The following is an 18406-nucleotide window of genomic DNA, read 5'->3' on the forward strand; positions in this document are numbered from 1 at the left end:
CCCCCCCCCCCCCCCCCCCCAAACCTTCCTCACCTGGACTTTCCTTCCCCCAGGGACTTTCAGGATAGTGGGGGTGGAGAGGTGGGTCGTCGTCCTCGAAGACCAAGCTGCCGACGTAGGCCCCCGGCCAGGTATGGTGAGTGGGTGGCTCATTAAGGACAATTGATGCACAGTTCCAAGGGTTAAAGGACAATTCCCAGTGTTAAAAGAAGAAGAATGAGGGGAAATGTCTTGTACTGTTTGCTACTGTTGGAGCTAATCGTCATTTTATATGTTAACTACATTTATAAAAAAAAAGAAACTTGAGGAGTAGGCCTATTTGTTTGATAATAATTATCCACCGTGATACAACTGTATTTTTCTGTTGAAGGAACACCTTTATGCCTGTATAGTAAGTGTTATTAATGCCTTCTCCAGGGTTTATAATGCAAGGCTGTGATGTGTGCACCCTATAAGAAAGATTGCTACATGTTCATATTTGCACTGAGAAACTGCACCTTTTGCTATTTCCCGCCTACAATGGACTGTAAATACACTGGTTACACAAAAAAAAAAAGAGGAAATGAAAATGTTGATGTGTATCATTGTGCTGGAGTGGAATTATGGGGAAATGCCATCCAGAGTGGGGGTAGTGTTATACGAGTGGTGTAGTGTCTTTAAGAAATATCCCAGTGCATAGGAAGTGCGCATGACACATGTGTATGGTCGAGCGAGAGAGCGGTTAGCTGTAACAGTAAGAGTACAGTGTATGTACAGTTTGAGCTGTTCTGACAGAGAATAAATGCTGCAACTCCTCAAGATTGAAGCTGAGTTCCCGTTTCTTGCTTGCTACCTGTTGATAAAGTGGAGGGAGTTAACTCCGAAGTTAGCGGTGACTTCGGCCCTGGAGTAGTAAACAAGTCTCCCCTGTGCTTCCCGACCACGGTCTGGACGCTGAAGCAGGAAAGGTTAACACTATGTTGTTCCTTAAAATATAAGCTCTTTTTACATTCTTTGTCAGTGTTAAACATCTGTAAAAATATATATATTTAAACATAATAATCTGTTAATCTGTTGTTTTGAATTTCAGTTAGAGCTGTGTGAGAGTTCGAAGTCAAGTGTCTGAAAAGACTCTCAAGACTAAACTGTTTAAGTCATTTGTTCTCATCTGTATCTGTCTGTACTTGGCAAATTTCAGTCTCTAGATGTCCTATTTTCTTTTTTTTTAATGAAATAAGTACAAACAACAGAAACAGTTTACTGTGTTCAAGTCCTTTTTAGAGTCAGAGCACACAGTTACAGCACAGATTTGCTTCTTTGAAAAGGTCAGATTCAAACCACGCCGTCTGCTCGCACCCCGTAGCTTTTTACATATAACGGTTCTTCCAACAGCTCAAATAACCTCATACTGTGTTTTTTTTCAAGTTGAAACACACTAAGAGCACACACACACACACAGAAACACATGCACATTCGGTAATCGCCCTCCTATTCTTCTCCACACAGTGGCAGGAAGTTGTCCAGATATCCGCAGGGCCTCTGAAAAAAAGAGCGAGTGAACAAAGTGGGCTGGGTGGTGGAATTGGAAGGTGTTGGTGGTGGCGGTGGTGATGGAATTGGTTGACTTCACTCAGAGTTAACTGTTCACTGTGAGCAGCAGGACTGTAGCTACACCACAGAGCTACAGATTTACAACCGTCCAAAAAAACGCTGTGAGCTACTGCAGTGTCAGAGGCAGTTTATGGTTTAGTGGTACCAAACAGCTAGACTGGACTGCTGATCTGTGTGAGCGGAGAGAAGGAAAGGCCCACAGTTTATGACCTGAAGATGTTGGCACTGAGGACGTTTGTTCTGCTTGGACTGAGCTGGACGTGTCAAGGTGAGTCAGCCACCCTATCATCCTCAGATTTATCTTTCTTTTGAGCATACATGAAACACGTTACCGGTTCAAAATGTGCCTAAACTTCACCCTGTGACTGTAGATTGTAGAAAGAAAAGTTGATTCTGATGACCAGTTTGAAAAAAAAAAATGGCGTCTACTCTTATCCAATAATTAATGTTAAAGTGTGTTAAATTAATAATTACTATTTTTAAGGTCTCTTTGGCAACTTAAGACTTATTCAGATTAAAACCCTATAGTTTTAAGACAATAAATAATGAACTTAAGTGAACTAAATGTATTATTTTGAAATATTTTGGTTGGAAAAAATGGATCTTATCCTTGATAATATTCTGTTAAAGACAAAGTGAAAAGTCTATTTTGCGTAACATCGTCATTGTTTTCCTCCACAAGGAAAACTCTCTTTGCTGCTCAAATAAAACAAAAGTGTAAAAAAACTTAACACGTCTAATTTCAGCTCTATTGTCCAGGCCTTTTTTCTGTTATGGTTTTATGGCCCCCACACACACCTGCCAAGCCCATTGTCCAACTCCATCACATTCCTCATTGCCAAGGTGATGACCTTCGACCTTTATCAAGTCCCAGCCCACTCCATTTCCTGTTGCTATTCACTTCTCCTGGAAACTTCCTGTTTATGTCGGTCCCATTTCCTGTTCCCTTTAACGGTCCGTATCAGGACCCACCTTTCATGACTTGACCTGCATTGTTATGAATTGTTGCTAATGCTCTGAAACAATGAGTTGGTTTTGATATGTGGTTAAGTTGGTCCTGTGATAAAACTGTGAAAACAGTTTGCATGGTCAGTTTAATTACTGCAGCTGTGTATAGTGTCAGGTTCAAGAAGCATTAAAAATAACTGCAGGTTTTACTGAAATAATACTCATTTTGAATTTATACATTCAATTTATTTGTTTGAAAGTGTTGCAAAGACTATTTGCCTTTGACACATCTCACTGCTGACAAAATTCACCTGTAATTTAAATAGCACACATATACCTAATAGAGACTGTCTAGATCACTCTGCAAATACACCATTATTACATTTTAACCACAACAACTTAGACAAAAGTATATGTGTATCTTGGCTCACTTTTACCAATTTTTGTACCAATCTGTGTTTGTCTTAACAGCTGCACCTGTTGATTCGTGGGGCCAATGTCCTGTCAACCGACAGTGTAAGGAAAAGTTTGGGAACGGATTATGTGACAAAGAATGTACGGAGCCTGAATGTCTCCGAGACGGCTTCGACTGCCGGAAGGACAGGGGCCTGTGCAAGTAAAACTCTTTTGTTGTCATTTTCATTGTCAGAAACCATGAAAACAATTTCAAGATTAATATTGACTTTTGTGTTTTAGTTGGCTTAATTGTGCAAGTTACTTTGTTCTTTTGAATTGTCTTATGTCGATTTATGCATCATTTTCATTTCGTATCTTATTTGTATTAATAGCCTATTTGAAACTTTTTACACATAAATCACTCAGACTGGGTCGAGATATCTAAATAACAGGCAATTTAAGAGTAACTGGCTTCATCATGAATATTATTATCAAATTGCAATAATTCTGTATTGTTCATTTTCATTTTTTCAAATAAAAATGAAATAGAAATAGTTAAGTTTGGTAGAAGGTGCAGCCAACATGATATTTATACTTTAAATAAAATTAAAACAATAAAAAAAACACCACAATATCAAAGTCACGATGTTAAATCAAATAATTTAAATCACATAAATTCACATAGTTAAAGAAATGAATAATAATTTAGAATCCTTCATAGTCACTTGCTCCTTGTATTTTCATTCTGTATTTTATTCTGAGTATGAAAGTTTAAGATTATTTTTTTCATATCTCTTACTCTTCCTCTCCTTTTCATTCCTTCCATCCCTCCCCATCATGGCTCTCAGTCCGGGCCACATCCAGTACTGTCGCGATCACTACGCCAACTCCCACTGCGAACAGGGATGTGACAGTGCCGCCTGTGGATGGGATGGCAGCGACTGCTTCACACATCAGAGCTCTATATGGGCTAAAGGCACGATAGTGCTGCACACCAAAATCCCACGACATCGTGGCACTTTCTCCAATAGCTCCCTGCTCTGGGCGCTTAGTGTGCTCCTCCAGACACCACTCAAACTGAGAGGCTCAGCCCCCCTTAATACTAACAAGGACTTGTTTGATTTTGACCCTCAGCAGCTCACCGACCTGCTGGCTCAAGCATCACCAGCTGCCTCAAATGGGTAGGTACACAGTTACATGTTACTGGCATTATGATTAGGAATGTCCAGAATTGTGAGCGTAGTTGTACTTTACCTAACCTTTATTTAATCAGGTGAGTCCTTTTTGCAAGGGGGACCTGGTCAAGACTCCTGACAAAACAACACAAAATCCGGCAGCAGATAAAACAATATTAAAGAGAGATAATAATACTAAAATAAGACAACAAGTAGGCTAATACAGAGACATTTAACAATGGACTCATTTGTCATTAAATTTATAGTCTTGAAAGTAGCTTGTGCAGAAAACATGAATTTTTCATGTCTTGTGATTTGAGATAATGATTATAAGATGAGCTCTTATGGACAGAGATGGCCAGCCAACTCTGGAATACAAAGTCAAGTCAATTTATTTTTTTATAGAGACGAATAAAAACACAGACATAATTATGAGAATAAAAGGTGAAATTAATAAAAGCATAGAGTAAAATAAATAAAATGTGGCTAAATCCTAAAAACACAACAGCATTGCACAGAGAACAAATAAACAATAGAAAATAAATAAATAAAAACAGAGTGTGACCAGTCGTGTCTTCATGATGACAATTAAGAGCCTAAAGAAAAGAGATGGGTCTTAAGATGGGTTTTAGAAATATTAATTGAGGGAAGAAAAAAGGGGGAATAATAATAACAAAAGTAAAAATCATGAATGATGTTTTAATTTGGTAACAAATCTCAACATGCTTCTATAGTATTCCCCTGAGTTGCAACAATATAGTCTATGGGCTTCCTCCTAGCATTAGAAAATATAGTTTTCTATTATTTGTCTGCATTCAATATAAGCTTGAGTTGAGACTATTAAATATTAAAGATCCATAGCTATACAAAACTGCATCATCTGCATGACAATGGGTATTAGTTTCATGTGTATTTACACCTAAATTATTTATGTAAAGAGCAAATAAAAGTGGGCTGAGCACAGAACCCTGAGGCACTCCTTTTAGTCCAGCAAGCCAGTCCAAATTAGAAGTAAATATTTCAGGACTTTGTATTGTTGATTTTATGCTTGTTTGGTAAGAGTATGTAATTTTTTGTAAATGGTGAATGTCACAATAGGTCTTTTATGTCAGTCAGTGTGTCAGATTTTATTCAGCAAATGTATCTAGGCAAATCTAGAGATGACACGGCCTCAGAGATGACATACCTGCTGTTTCCTACTGTTTCCTTCCCTCTCTCTTTCTTTCCTAGCTCCCTCCTTTTCCTCCAAGTGGACAACAGGCCATGCTCCCGTCTTCCCTCTACCTGTTTCCCCTATGCCACCGAGGCTGCCAGTTTCCTTCGTGCCGTAATGTCACTGAAGCCTGACTCGTTCACCAACCTCCCAGAGCTGAAGGCCGTCATCAGTATAAGAGGTGTCCGAGAGGAAATAGGAAGCAGAGAGGAGGAAATGGTGAAAAAGGAAGTCAAAGGTAGGCTGACGTCCTGTCTCCTGCATAGGCACACATCCAACTTTGAATTTCATCCAAACAAAACAGTTTATAACACCTTTCCGTTTCCAGTGTGTACATGTGTTGGTCATTGTTGCAGGGTTAAGTTTCAGTTGTTCAAACATAAATCTCTCAGAGGCAGAGGTACTCACAAGCTGAAATTACAAAAAAGGATCTCTTGTCAAAATATTATTCAATTCAATTCAATTTTATTTATGTAACGCCAAATCATAACAAAAGTTATCTCCGGGCACTTTTCACATAGAGCATATCAAGACTGTACTCTTTAATTTACTGAGAACTGACAATTCCCCCACGAGCAAGCACTTGGTGACAGCAGCAAAGAATAACTCCCATTTAATGGGAAGAAACCTCGAGCAGAACCAGGCTCTACGTGGGCGGCCATCTGCCTTGACCGGTTGGGTTAAGAGAGAAAGAAGGAGGGAGGGGAAGAGGGGGGAGAGAGACAAAGAGAAGCATAATAACAACAATAATAACCATAACAATGATAGTAATAATAGAGATATGACTAGTAATATAATAATAATAAATATTAATAATTACTATAAATGAAAATGACATTACATTTATTTATAATAATATTCATGATGCTGGTAGGTCAATAGGCCAGCTAAGTGGCCTCCCCATGTGAAAATAGGAAGGTTAGCTCTATGTATAATATATAAAAGGTAATTTTTTTGAATATTAAGATTAAAGATGAGTTGGATTAGATAAGGTTCATTTGAAATGGGGGTGTATTTTTTTCTTAACACTTCACAAATAAATATTTTTATATTGACAATATTATTTGAAACGTGAAAGGGGTTGCTTGTAGTGATGAAACCACAGAGAATTATGACCTGACTGTGCAGTTGCTCTTAGCTCCATGGAGCATTTTAGTCTTTTAAAGCTCATTCTTTTGGTTTTACAGCCTGAAACTTCACTGTTTTGCTTCACTCTTACTGCTGTATGCTACCTGCCCAGCTCCAAACGGCAGACAGGCAAAATTAGTGACTAGCCAATGGACACAGTTGAGCATTTAGCAGCTATAGAGCCATGAGTTGGTGGAGACCAAAGTAGAGCTAAAAGGAGAGTGAATATTGGACTTATTTTCACCAGGTGACCAGAAACACTACTCTAAATGAATGCTAACATTGCTTTGTGTCTGATTGTTGTGTAAATAACTTTTTAAAGTAATAATATGTCAACATTGTGTTTACAGTTTGTTCCACTGCTCCCAAGAGTCCAAAAAATCTTTTTCTGCTTTAATATTGTGTTTAACAGTAGTTAAATCTTGTTCCAGTCACCTGCAAAGTTGAATTATATTTTCAGGTTTAATTGAATGATAATATATTGAATCTCAGCGAAATCTGTCACAAAATGACACCCTAAATTCGTCAGTAGTTATTTATTTGTGTATTTTTTGAAAGTAATTCTATGTTTACCAAAACATAAGATGTGAGAAACATAACCTTTTATCAGATTAATTTGAGTAATTTAGTAAATAGGATCACATATCAATATTATCATAATATTATCCATCTCATGCAGCCCTAACAAAAAACATTCTACCTGTTAATAATAAAATTAATTTTCCATTCTGTCTTTTATAGAGCCGACCCCTGTGTGGCTGTGGGCTGTGGTTGCCGTAGCAATAGGCCTGCTGCTGGTGCTGGCCCTGGTGGTGCTCCTAGTGGTGAGGAGGGTGAGGCAGCAGCGGGCGGAGAGAGAGAGCAGTAATAGGGTGAGACACAGGTTCACAGTCCCTGACAACGACAGCAAATCCAAGGCCTGGCCACCGCACATAGCCCAACAAGAACAGAGGGTCAGATCCAGCAGGGAGAAAGAGAAAATCAGCTTGAGGAAAAAGAAGAAAGCAAAGGAAGCAGAGAAGAAGAGGAGGAGGGAACCACTTGGGGAGGACGCAATTAGAATGCGGTGAGGGGAGCTGCTTTGAAAGATGTGACAGGATGTTTTGTCTGCTGGAGGAATGATGTCATGTAGACAAATACAGTGAGAGTTCAAAAGTTTGAATGTCACTTTTTATTGTCAATCTGGTGTATTTTGCCCTGGAACTATAGTCTGTAAAAAAATCTCTGCTTCACATTTATATGTTCACATGGTATTCACAGCTTCACTATAGCAGGTGAACCGTAGTTGGAGAAGAAAGAAAACCAATTGCTCATTAAGTTTTCCTACTAGTTTTATTACATTTATAACATTATGAGGAACAATATAGGAAAACACAGTTTTAATAATATAAAATGTTTTATAAAATGTTTTTTTAATAATATAAATGTTTGTATACTGCTTATAGATGCTAAATAAGGGGACATTAGAAGATCACTTGTGCTCTGGGAACTTGGCATTGGCAATTTTTACTATTTTGTGACAAATTATACTTTAGACTTAATTTGTACTTGATTAATCTAAAAATAATAAACAGGTTAATCACTAACAAAAATAAAAATAGTTGCAATCCAAATTAATCAGTATGGAGATTGAAAGTCTGGGCGTGATGATAAATATCTCTAATCCCTGGCATGTTCCAGGGCCCTGGTCCACTTCCTCAAAGACTACCACCCATAAAAGTTGAAGTTTTAGGAAAAATATCCTAAATGGCAACGCTGCATTTTTGTGTTTGGGTGTGTTGCAGAGTTCTTTGGTGACTAATAAATTAAAAAGAAAAGAAAAGAACACAATGTGACTACAGGCAGACTGCCACAGTCCTCTTAATATCAAAACTTTGCTTTGGTTTTCAGACCTCTCAAAAGGGACCAGGACATAGGAAGTGACACAGACTTTACCCAGAGTTCAATGGAAGATATAAATGCACGGTGCTCCAGGCGACAGGAGGATGCCTCCATCTGTGACCACAGGAACCAGGAGCAAAAACACTTCCGGGTTGGAACTTCACAGCCCCGCAGGCCTATACAACGTAAAGAAACTTCTGTGTTGTTTGTTTCTTTCATTCATTTACTCATTCACTCATTCCTAACGCCTAACATTTTTATTCACCTGGGAATCCAACACATTTTTTTTACTATGTCCATCTTTACTATATCATGTCTACAAAAATACTTACACACATTACTTAATACACACATTACATGGTGCAACATCTAGTGCCACTTTATTCTTTATTTAGTTAATATAAATAGCATTTGTAATTGATTATCACTTTCAATATCAAAATCCTTGCATGTGTCAGTTAGATATCCACCTTACATGATTCTTTCTCTCCATCAGCTCCACCTAGAGGATGGGAGAGAAACGCCATGCCTCCTCCATTGCTCAGTCCTCCTCAACAGGTCTGTCTTGTGTTTTGTTTTTGACAGTGTTCATTTTATTTGATCCATGTTGTGCAGAGTCATTGTTATTCATTGTTATACTACTGCTATGACATTGTGCTATTATTTAGATTCATTTATTTGACTTTATCTGAATTTCTTTGCTTGTTATCCTGAGTTTTTAATTTTGTTTTGTTATGATGATGCATTTGTGTAGTTTTTGATATTAGTGTTTTTTTGTTTTTATTTTTTGTCTAGACTTAACTATTGACCACCATAGATATATGTGGAATATGCATAATGTGTATGTATGTTTTCATCATGGCTTGGTTATGTTGGCAGTCGGCAGAGTGGTGTGGCCCGGATGGGTCTGTAGTTCTGATCCGAGCGGTCCGTAGCGGGCTGGACAGAGTGGTCTTGGAGCTGCTGAGAGCAGGAGTGCCAGTTAACAACACTGATCATACTGGTAATGCTTCCCTGTCACAGATACTGACATTAGTTTGATACCTGAAAGCCTAGCTCAACCCCAAACCTCAGTCAGATAGTATTTGCATGTAATTCTTGGTACCTGTTTTAACATACTTGTAGTATGAATGATATGAATGCCAGGTTTTCTAATAAATTTCATTTAAATTACAGTTCAGGATCAAATAAACTCCATCCATCTTATAAGACAAGAAGGATAAAACATTAATGAAGAATTATGTGCAAATGCAGTTTCACCAGTGCCTGTGCAATTCACTGGAAGATGCAACAATTTCCCTGTAAATGTTATGTCATCATTGAGGTCAGGAGGGGAGATGGAGTAATTCTTTTTTAACCCCTTTCATTGGTTTCAATTGGTTTTGGTATTGGCTGGTTTTGTGAATGGTATTTCGGGGAAATTTCATAAACTTCCACATTTTCAGCGTAGTTGTCATATTTAATAATTTAGTAGATTCATGCAAAATGTCTTTGGCTAATGACTGGGAAGGTAATAATATTTTGTTCACTAAGAGTCTACAGCCATACTCTCTCACAGCTGAGGCTCTTAAGAATGCAACTAGTTTTGTGGCAAAGTGACAAATTAAAATTTTTACACGATGATGGCATTGGAGTCAAAATGAGGGGATGAAAGGACCAAAGTGATTAGAATTGATGCTGAGGAGGATATGGATATAAGTACCATATTTCATGTCAATCCATCCAATAGTTTTTGAGAAATTCTACTAAATGCTAAAATGTCAACTTGCTGGTAAGAGTCAAAAGTTAAGGGATCACCAAAGCCAGTAGGATTCATATTCTGGGGAACATGAACATGTGTACAAAATTTCATTGAAATCCATCCAACAGTTGATATATTTTAGTCTGAACCAAAGACCAACCTGCGGAAAAAATTCCTATTCCTAGAACCACGCAAGCAAGTCTTGAATTTATAAATGTCTTCATGCCATATTTGGATGCCATGCATGAATAGGTTAAAGTTCATCTTGGAGAAGAATAATGTGTAGAGGTGATGAGCAAGCCATTCATTCTGTGATCTGTACACTGAGGGGTTGAGTAACTGGTGTAACTTACCCCTTTTCTCTCACGTCCTCTTTTTGTGTCCCTCCTCTCCCGTCCTGTCTTCTTCTGTCCATGGCTTCCGTCTCTTCCTCTCTGCTTCTCCAGCTCCCCTGCTGCCCTCCTCCGACTCAGAACAAAGTTAATGTGCTCCAGTGCACAAACACATGTCGATAGGCATTAACTTTGTTGCTCATCCTTTTCCTTTGCAAGTGCTGTCTCTGGTCTCTCTATCTTCATCCCTCTGCATCTCTTCTGTTTTTCTGTTTTTGTGTCCTGTCTCTGTTTATCTCTTTCTCACTTCTGGCTGAAGCAGTTCATCTCCACATCCCTTCATTCCTCCTCTCTTCACCATCTGGGCTTGACTCTGTTGTGTAATGGTTGTTCATTGGCTGACTTACTCCCTCCCCTCTTCCCCCTCACCTCCCCTTTACTCTGAACACACACTGTCTCTCTCAGGGAGATCAGCCCTCCACTGGGCATGCTCAGTTAACCACCTCTCCCTTACAAGGACTCTCATACGCTATGGGGCCGCTGTGGACCTGCAAGACAACAAGGTAAGCTCTGACAGTTGACAGTTGCCATTGTTACTATTTTTAAAGCTTCACAGCCTGCCTGTTTAATTTAAGTAGGTCTTATGGGTGTTTTAAAATGTCTTATGTATTCTTATATAATAGTTAAATACTCTGAATGATTGGGCATGTTGGGCAGACCACGGCAACACTTGTACTATAAGATGAATTGGATTAAATATCCTCCAAACATCACAGAAGTATATTATATTCATGATTTCTCTGATAGGGTGAGACAGCGCTTTTCCTCTCCGCCCTCCATGGCTGTTATGATACCTCCAGACTTCTCCTCCTTCACGGTGCCAACCTTGAGCTGCATGACCGCAGAGGACGTCGTCCGATCGACGTGGCCAGAGAGGGCATGCGTCACCAGGTACTGGAACTCCTTTTAGCCCACCAAATCCAGAGAGGGCCTGTTCCCGTGGACTCGGCTAATGACATGATGTGGGAGGAGCGTACTCTGATGTACTCGCCATGGGTCGGAGCACAAGGCCTGCCCGGAAGAAGCGCCTCCTTCTCTGGGATCATAGCCCATCGAGATGTAACCCCACCACCACAAAGGTAATGATGCAGAAGTATGATACATGATATGATATGATATGATATATGAGAACCAAAAACCAACGCTATTTTTGTCATCATCTCTGTTAATGTGTTGCAATCTGATATTGTGATAACTTTCTGTCTTGCCAGTGATTGGTCGATGGGCAGAGTGCAATACCCCTCCCCTCAGATCTGGCGACCACAGCTCAACCAATCAGCAACAGCGCTGGTCCCACCAAGAATCATGGGCCGCTCTCCACGCCCAATCAGCACCTTACAGGAGGTTACCTCAGAAGATGAGGATCGGGAAAGGCATCATGAAGTTCCAAGAGCTGCGACGCCACACTTCCTGTCACCCCAGCCTGCTCCTCGGCAGCGTTCCTTTTCCTGCACCCAGCATGCTTTGCAACGTCGCTCCAGTGCCCATCAGCCAGAGCCCAATTATGGTATTGTGACAGAAAGAACAGCCAATGAGCACATAGAAAGAATGATTGTTTCACCTCCCACAGATGCTGCCGTCCAATCAGATCACCAGCCAGTTTTAAATGGCGACAATCCCAGTAGAGCAGAAACAGCAGCGGTGAGTTCCTCAAATTCAGAGCAGAAATCCAGAGGTGAGAGGTCAAACAACACGACTGACTCCACACAGACAGCCTTGTAGAGGGGAAAAAGCAATACAATTTCAGCTGCTTTTCCATTCAGCCAATAAAAATAGTTTTGATGAACATGTGAATAAAATAATGACTTATATTATTTTATGAGAGCCACTGAGTATAAAATTGGCATAAGGCACAATTTCCTCTAAAGCCCAATACAAAGCAGAAGGCTTACAAGGAGGCACAAAGCTGAAGAGGGTCCAATCATCATTTACATTTTGGGACCTTAATTATTATCTAATGTGCATCTGTTTGGTATTATTTTTTATATTCCTGTCAAATTAATACACAGAGTCAATTGGAGATGTTCTTTCCTGAATCATCTTACCAGTTTTCGCTCAGCCTTGCCTAAATTATTATGTTTTGTTTTGTTTTTGTTTTTGTTGGGAGGGCTGATTATATTACTTGTAAATTTTCTCTTACAATGTACAGTCAAGTATGTAATAGAACATGTCTGAGATGAATGCCAGTGAAACGTGATGAATGTCAAAGTCACTCTGAAAATGAACTCCAGAATATTCACGTTGTCTTGATATATAACGGGTTGTATTCTGATTATTGCACAAATTATCAAGTAGAAAGGATTAAAAAATAAATAAATAAGAGTCAGAATCCTTGCCGATTCATGCAATAAAGTGACTTTTCATGCAAATAATGAATTTAATGTATTTTTAAATTTATTTTCAAATTCTCTTCACTCACATCATACTACAAGTATTTACATTATACCTGTAGATATTAATAGAAGCTGATCAGCTCTTTCATCTGTATCAATAAACACTTCATTTACTCACTTCTTTTTTTCATCTTCATTAATAAAAATGTACAGTGATCAGGCAGCTTGAACAAAAGGAAAGGGAATTGCAAATCAGAATAATTTGTAAAAATACATCAAATAAATACTACCAAAATACCTCACAAACATTAGCAATAAATAAATAATATAAACAGTAAAAGTGCAAAGAATAATATATGAATAAATAACAATAAATAGAAAAAATTAAATGCTAGAGAGGCTACCTGTGATGTTTGGCAGGGCAATTTTCATGGTTCAGACATTGTTTTTTACAGTTTAATGCTCTCTAAGAATCTTTGTAATGAGATCATTCAAGTGCAGAAATTTGGGGGAGACTTTGAATCATTTATCTATATATGCAAAATCTGCCAAACAATATAGTTAAACTAGAAAATGCAATTTCTGTAGAAATTGCATGTGATTGCTGAAAGCAGATTCAGATTGCATAACAGGAAGCTGAAGAGTATTGAAAAATCTACCAAGATTAAAATTAGCAAAGGGTGGAATTGAATCTACACCCTCATGTTTGTAAGACAGACATGCTATGCATTAAGCTAACATATCACACAGCAATGCCAGGCCAGATTTTGGTATTTAGTCTGTCAATTGCATGAATTTGACAAAAAAGCAGTTCAGTTCAGCTCAGCTCAGCTCAGCTAATTAAGCAGATTAACATCAGCTGTGCACTCCTGCATCCTTTGACTCTACTGAGTTCTGCCCTAAGTGGGACTCGAACTCACAACCTTTGGATCTAAAAGGAGTTGAGAGGGGATATGAACTTAAACCACTGGACTACTTAGACTAGATCTAGCATTGGAAAAGATGTATTTAACAAGAATAGCAATCCACACTTAAGGTAATAATGTTAAAGTAAGCTAGAGAGGAATTGATTTATGGCACATGATAGAGATGGAAAGCAACATTATGAGTAGCACTGCAGTGAGCAGGTACTGAACACACAGCCTTGTCATCTAAGGTGAAGCTGATCAGAGAACAGTGTTCTAAACCACTGAGCCAACAGACATTCACAAAAATAAGAGGAAAAAAATCTCCATTTTGATGAGGAAAATGTATCTGTCTCAAACTAGAGCTTGAAGCCCAGAGATTTGTACATCATTAGTGAAAGCAAGACTAGTGTAACATGAGGATGAATGATATGTGTAAAAAGTGTTTGAAGGAAGAGAGAATCCATAAGTTGAAGAAACTGGAGTGAGAGGAGACACACATCCTGCAGACTGTATTGCAGTCAATGAGAACATGACAGCGACTCTCTATCAATTAAGGTTCAGATCTCAAAAACTATAAGTTGTGGTGTATTTTCATTAAAAGTCATTGGTGTGCTTAAAGACAATATTAAGCTATGCAGATTGATTTTGTAAGTTTATAAGTAATAAGGGCTAGTGTGATACAATTTGTATTGGTGTAGTTATAATCTCATGAACCATATTTAATCACACTGTACGTATAGAGGCACGATAGAAGAATTATAATCATACACTGGAGAAATTTGAGTGTGTTTGTATTACATATCACTTTGCTTGGGTCTGCTAAAGTCTTCACCTTTCAAACATACTCTCTGGAGGAGATCAAGAAATAAGGGTGTAAAATGACTAGAATAACTTACAAAAAATAAAAGGCCAGAAGACAACTTGGCAATAATGGTGTAAAATGATTCCCAATACTTATATAAAAAATTGAATATGCCAGTACATATCCTCAAACACCTCAAAACCTGTTTTGAAGAGTTTTGACCAACAACGAGTGACGGAGATAAAAGATACATAATAATTGGTCAAAAATTAGGGAGGGTGGATGATAAGGTGTGACCTAAGCCGACCCAAGGACATAAAAACAATGCCCCAAAGAAAAATCTTTGGAGCGATTTGGTTCTTTGTAAAAGTGCTACTTGCTCCCCTTTTATTTGCTGGCAATAAAAGAACACTTTGCTGCTTGGACCTCTGACTCCCTCTTTATTTACAAGAGAGAGTTTTTTGCTCTGGTACCTTTTTCTGCAACAATTTGATACAAAAAAGTCCTATGTGAAATGTATTTACATTGTGAGAGAGAGGAGGCTTGTGGCAACATACTGAGGCAAGATATGTGCTTGAGGAGTTAAAATTGTGGGAGTGACAGCAGTTTAGAAAAACATTTCTGGCCTAAAAATATCTGTGCTCTCCACTGTGCCTGATCACATGACACACTGGTGAGACCTGAAAAAGTCTGAAAAACCCCTGACTTTGGGCTTAAATTGCTGAAAAACTACAAAAGATATCACTAAACAATCTGATAACTTTGAAAGTTCAAAGTTTTGTGAAAATTTTACAGTTTGAATGGCGTCTGTACGATAGGGCCTTCTGAGCAGTTGAGTGTCAAAGTGACTAAGGTTCCAACTCAGTTGGACAGTTCGTCCCATAGACTGCCATTATAAATTTTAATGTTTTAAAAAATTATATAAAATTGCTGAAACATGTTACATTTCAGAAAAATACAAGCACACATCTGCTGAATGAGTTGCACAGATTGACAGTTGAATGGTTTTTATAGCACAAAGTATGCAGCAGTTGAAACGCGGCAAAAGACATACGGAAGACGGAATAAGAATAAAGAGTGAGAAGAACAATGTGTGATTGCTTTCAGCAATCACAATCACACAATTAGTATTGTATATACTGTATATACCAACTAAACTTGGCCTTCCTTTGGTAGATTTGATGGGTAGTGCAGCAGTGCAATATCACATTTCACCACACAGGCTGACTCACATTTGCCTGCCATTGTGATGCAGAGGGGCACTGTTTCACTGATTTGGAGAAAGTCAATGAATAGGGCTGAGAGATGGTAACATGGTACACACACAAATCATGTGATATGGCAAAGAAAATTGATTTGTCTTTTTATTAGGATGTCACTGCCCGGTTTATCCTGCCAGCGGTGAACCGTTATAATAAGGAGTATGGACATTTTGCAATCATGGTGGTGGCTTTATTGTTGACAAAGTACAGTATATCTGAAAAATAATGCAGTGTAGGAAAGTTTCAGAATTTATTTCAAAATGCTCTCCACTGACTATAATAATACATTATATGATCTGAAATTAAATTTTGTGTCTTTGTTTTATTTTATGGTCTCTCTGGCATGTACAGATACAGACGGGTGACAAATTAAAGGAAAAACCAGTACAGGTCTGAATGCTTGACCCCTACAGTGAGGGGATCTGGTGGCTCTGTTATGCTGTTCTGGTCCACTTGTCCCCTTAGAGGGAAGAGTCACTGCAAATCAATACAAAGTTGTTCTGAGTGATCACCTTTATCCTATGATGAAACATTTCTATCCTGATGGGAGTGGTCTCTTCCAGGATGACAATGCCTTAATTCACAGGGCACGAGGGGTCACTGAATGGTTTGATGAGTATGAAAATGATGTGACTCATATGCTATGGCCTTCGCAGTCACCAGATCTCAACCCAGTTGAACACCCACGGGAGGTTTTGGACTGATGTGTTAGACAGCGCTCTCCACCACCATCATCAAAACACCAAATGAAGGAATATCTTTTTGAAGAATGGTGTCCATCCCTCCAGAAGAGTTCAGAGACTTGTAGAATCAAAACTTTCTGCAATTTTGGATTTTTTAGTAAACACATTTCTTTTGCCTCACATACAGTATTTCATCTGATCTTCACCAAGTTTGGTTTTAGTTCTGTTTTTTTTTTCATATCACTCACCTTTTATCTGTAACTGCTTACCAAAACTACGAGCCATAATTCTTTAATGCAGAATTCAATTGCAACCAAATGTGGGAATGTTGTACAAACAGCCACACTGCACAAGTGTGCAATATTTGATACAATTCTACACACAGGGACGCTACTGTAACATTATAACATGATATTTCTACAATTCTGATGTCTTTAATAAGATAAAACTTCGTACACAGCCTCAACATGAGCATGTGCCTGATTTAAAGAATCATGGCACCAATAGTTCCAACTTGTGACCATTAATAAAACACCATCATAACTCTTGAAGGCATGATTCAATTATCACCGTTTTTATCTTCACATTTAAATCACCAACACTAATTGCTGTGACTCTTTCAGAAGCTGGGCCAGTGAGCAGCTGCTGCAGCATCACAGGCATTTTCTACATTGAATGCAGATATTCTAGTTAAACATAGTTTCTGTCTGCACGGTCACATCATCATGTTTTTTTTTCTCATTTTATACACATTTCCTCAAATTCAGACTGGTAGATTTGGTACGTTTGGATGGATCTTCATAAGAACTTAAATTAAAGCTTTTGTATAAACATCTTCTTAGAAAGTTGGTAGATATCATGGTATCTAATCTAATCTGTTACTGTAAACAAAATTACAGTTCATAGAAATTGCTGTTTTATTTTACAGCTAAAACACAGTTGCTGTAAACAAAATTACAGTACATATAAATTACTGTGTTTTACTTTACAACTAAAGTGTTGTTACTATAAACAAAATTACAGTAAATTACCGATTTTTTTTTTTTTTACAATAAGTTACTTGTTAATGGCTGCCAGTTAATTACTGTGATTTTTTTTTTTTTTTTACAGTAAGTTACTTGTCAATGGCTGCCAGTTAATTACTGTGATTTTTTTTTACAGTAAGTTACTTGTCAATGGCTGCCAGTTAATTACTTTGATTTTTTTTTTTTACAGTAAGTTACTTGTCAATGGCTGCCAGTTAATTACTGTGATTTTTTTTTACAGTAAGTTACTTGTCAATGGCTGACAGTTAATTACTGTGATTTTTTTTTACAGTAAGTTACTTGTCAATGGCTGCCAGTTAATTACTGTGATTTTTTTTTACAGTAAGTTACTTGTCAATGGCTGCCAATTAATTACTGTGAATTTCACAGTAAGTGTTTTACAGTGCAGGTGAAAATAACTCATGACGACGTATGCCATACGATACGACAACATCTAAAAGGTGTATTTCAAGGTGTAATTCACATGAATTGTTTGGATTATACAAAGAGCTGGCGCGTGCCTGAAACACACCTGCACGCGCCAGTGTACATCAAAGGACATGCTGGATTTAACGTCTTTAAATAAATCTTCTCCTGTAACCACTCAACATTTCTACGCACGCGCTCCACTCTGAATGACAACGTAGTTGGTTGAAAGAGAGATCTGCTTTTAGCTTTTTCACAACAGTAGTCTCATCACCATCTTATTATCATGTTTTTCACTCTTTTACTTCAAAATTCATTTGAGTTGAATAGAAAATAACGCATTTGGGAATAATGTTAATTTCCAGCTTTGTCATTTTTTTTCTATAAACTTTTTTTTCTAAACACACACATTTTTTCAGATAATGAGGAGCGGGGTGTTCCAACTCTTTCTCGTGGGAAAAGGGGAAATGGCACCACATTTACAACTTTACTACCTGCTAAAT

The 18406-nt window shown here is 38.1% G+C and overlaps 1 protein-coding gene across 1 annotated transcript; it reads left to right on the forward strand.

The window, feature by feature from the left end:
• The first annotated feature begins 13 nt into the window (after window positions 1–13).
• On the forward strand, window positions 14–14041 carry notchl (notch receptor, like). The gene is made up of 12 exons (XM_042424010.1): window positions 14–947; window positions 1486–1858; window positions 3010–3154; window positions 3783–4115; window positions 5340–5560; window positions 7192–7516; window positions 8341–8516; window positions 8828–8889; window positions 9211–9334; window positions 10870–10967; window positions 11212–11543; window positions 11676–14041. The coding sequence occupies exons 2-12, from the start codon at window positions 1807–1809 to the stop codon at window positions 12184–12186; spliced, it is 2379 nt and encodes a 792-aa protein (XP_042279944.1). The 5' UTR covers window positions 14–947; window positions 1486–1806; the 3' UTR covers window positions 12187–14041.
• The last annotated feature ends 4365 nt before the right edge of the window (window positions 14042–18406 follow it).

Source organism: Thunnus maccoyii, chromosome 10, assembly GCF_910596095.1.
Source record: "Thunnus maccoyii chromosome 10, fThuMac1.1, whole genome shotgun sequence".
Lineage (NCBI taxonomy): Eukaryota > Metazoa > Chordata > Actinopteri > Scombriformes > Scombridae > Thunnus > Thunnus maccoyii.

Coding starts and splice junctions, on each gene's coding strand:
- notchl (XM_042424010.1), top strand. CDS start 1,807: ATGTTGGCACTGAGGACGTTTGTTCTGCTTGGACTGAGCTGGACGTGT. Junction 4,116..5,339: donor TCACCAGCTGCCTCAAATGG/GTAGGTACACAG, acceptor TTTCTTTCCTAG/CTCCCTCCTTTTCCTCCAAG. Junction 10,968..11,211: donor TGGACCTGCAAGACAACAAG/GTAAGCTCTGAC, acceptor TTTCTCTGATAG/GGTGAGACAGCGCTTTTCCT.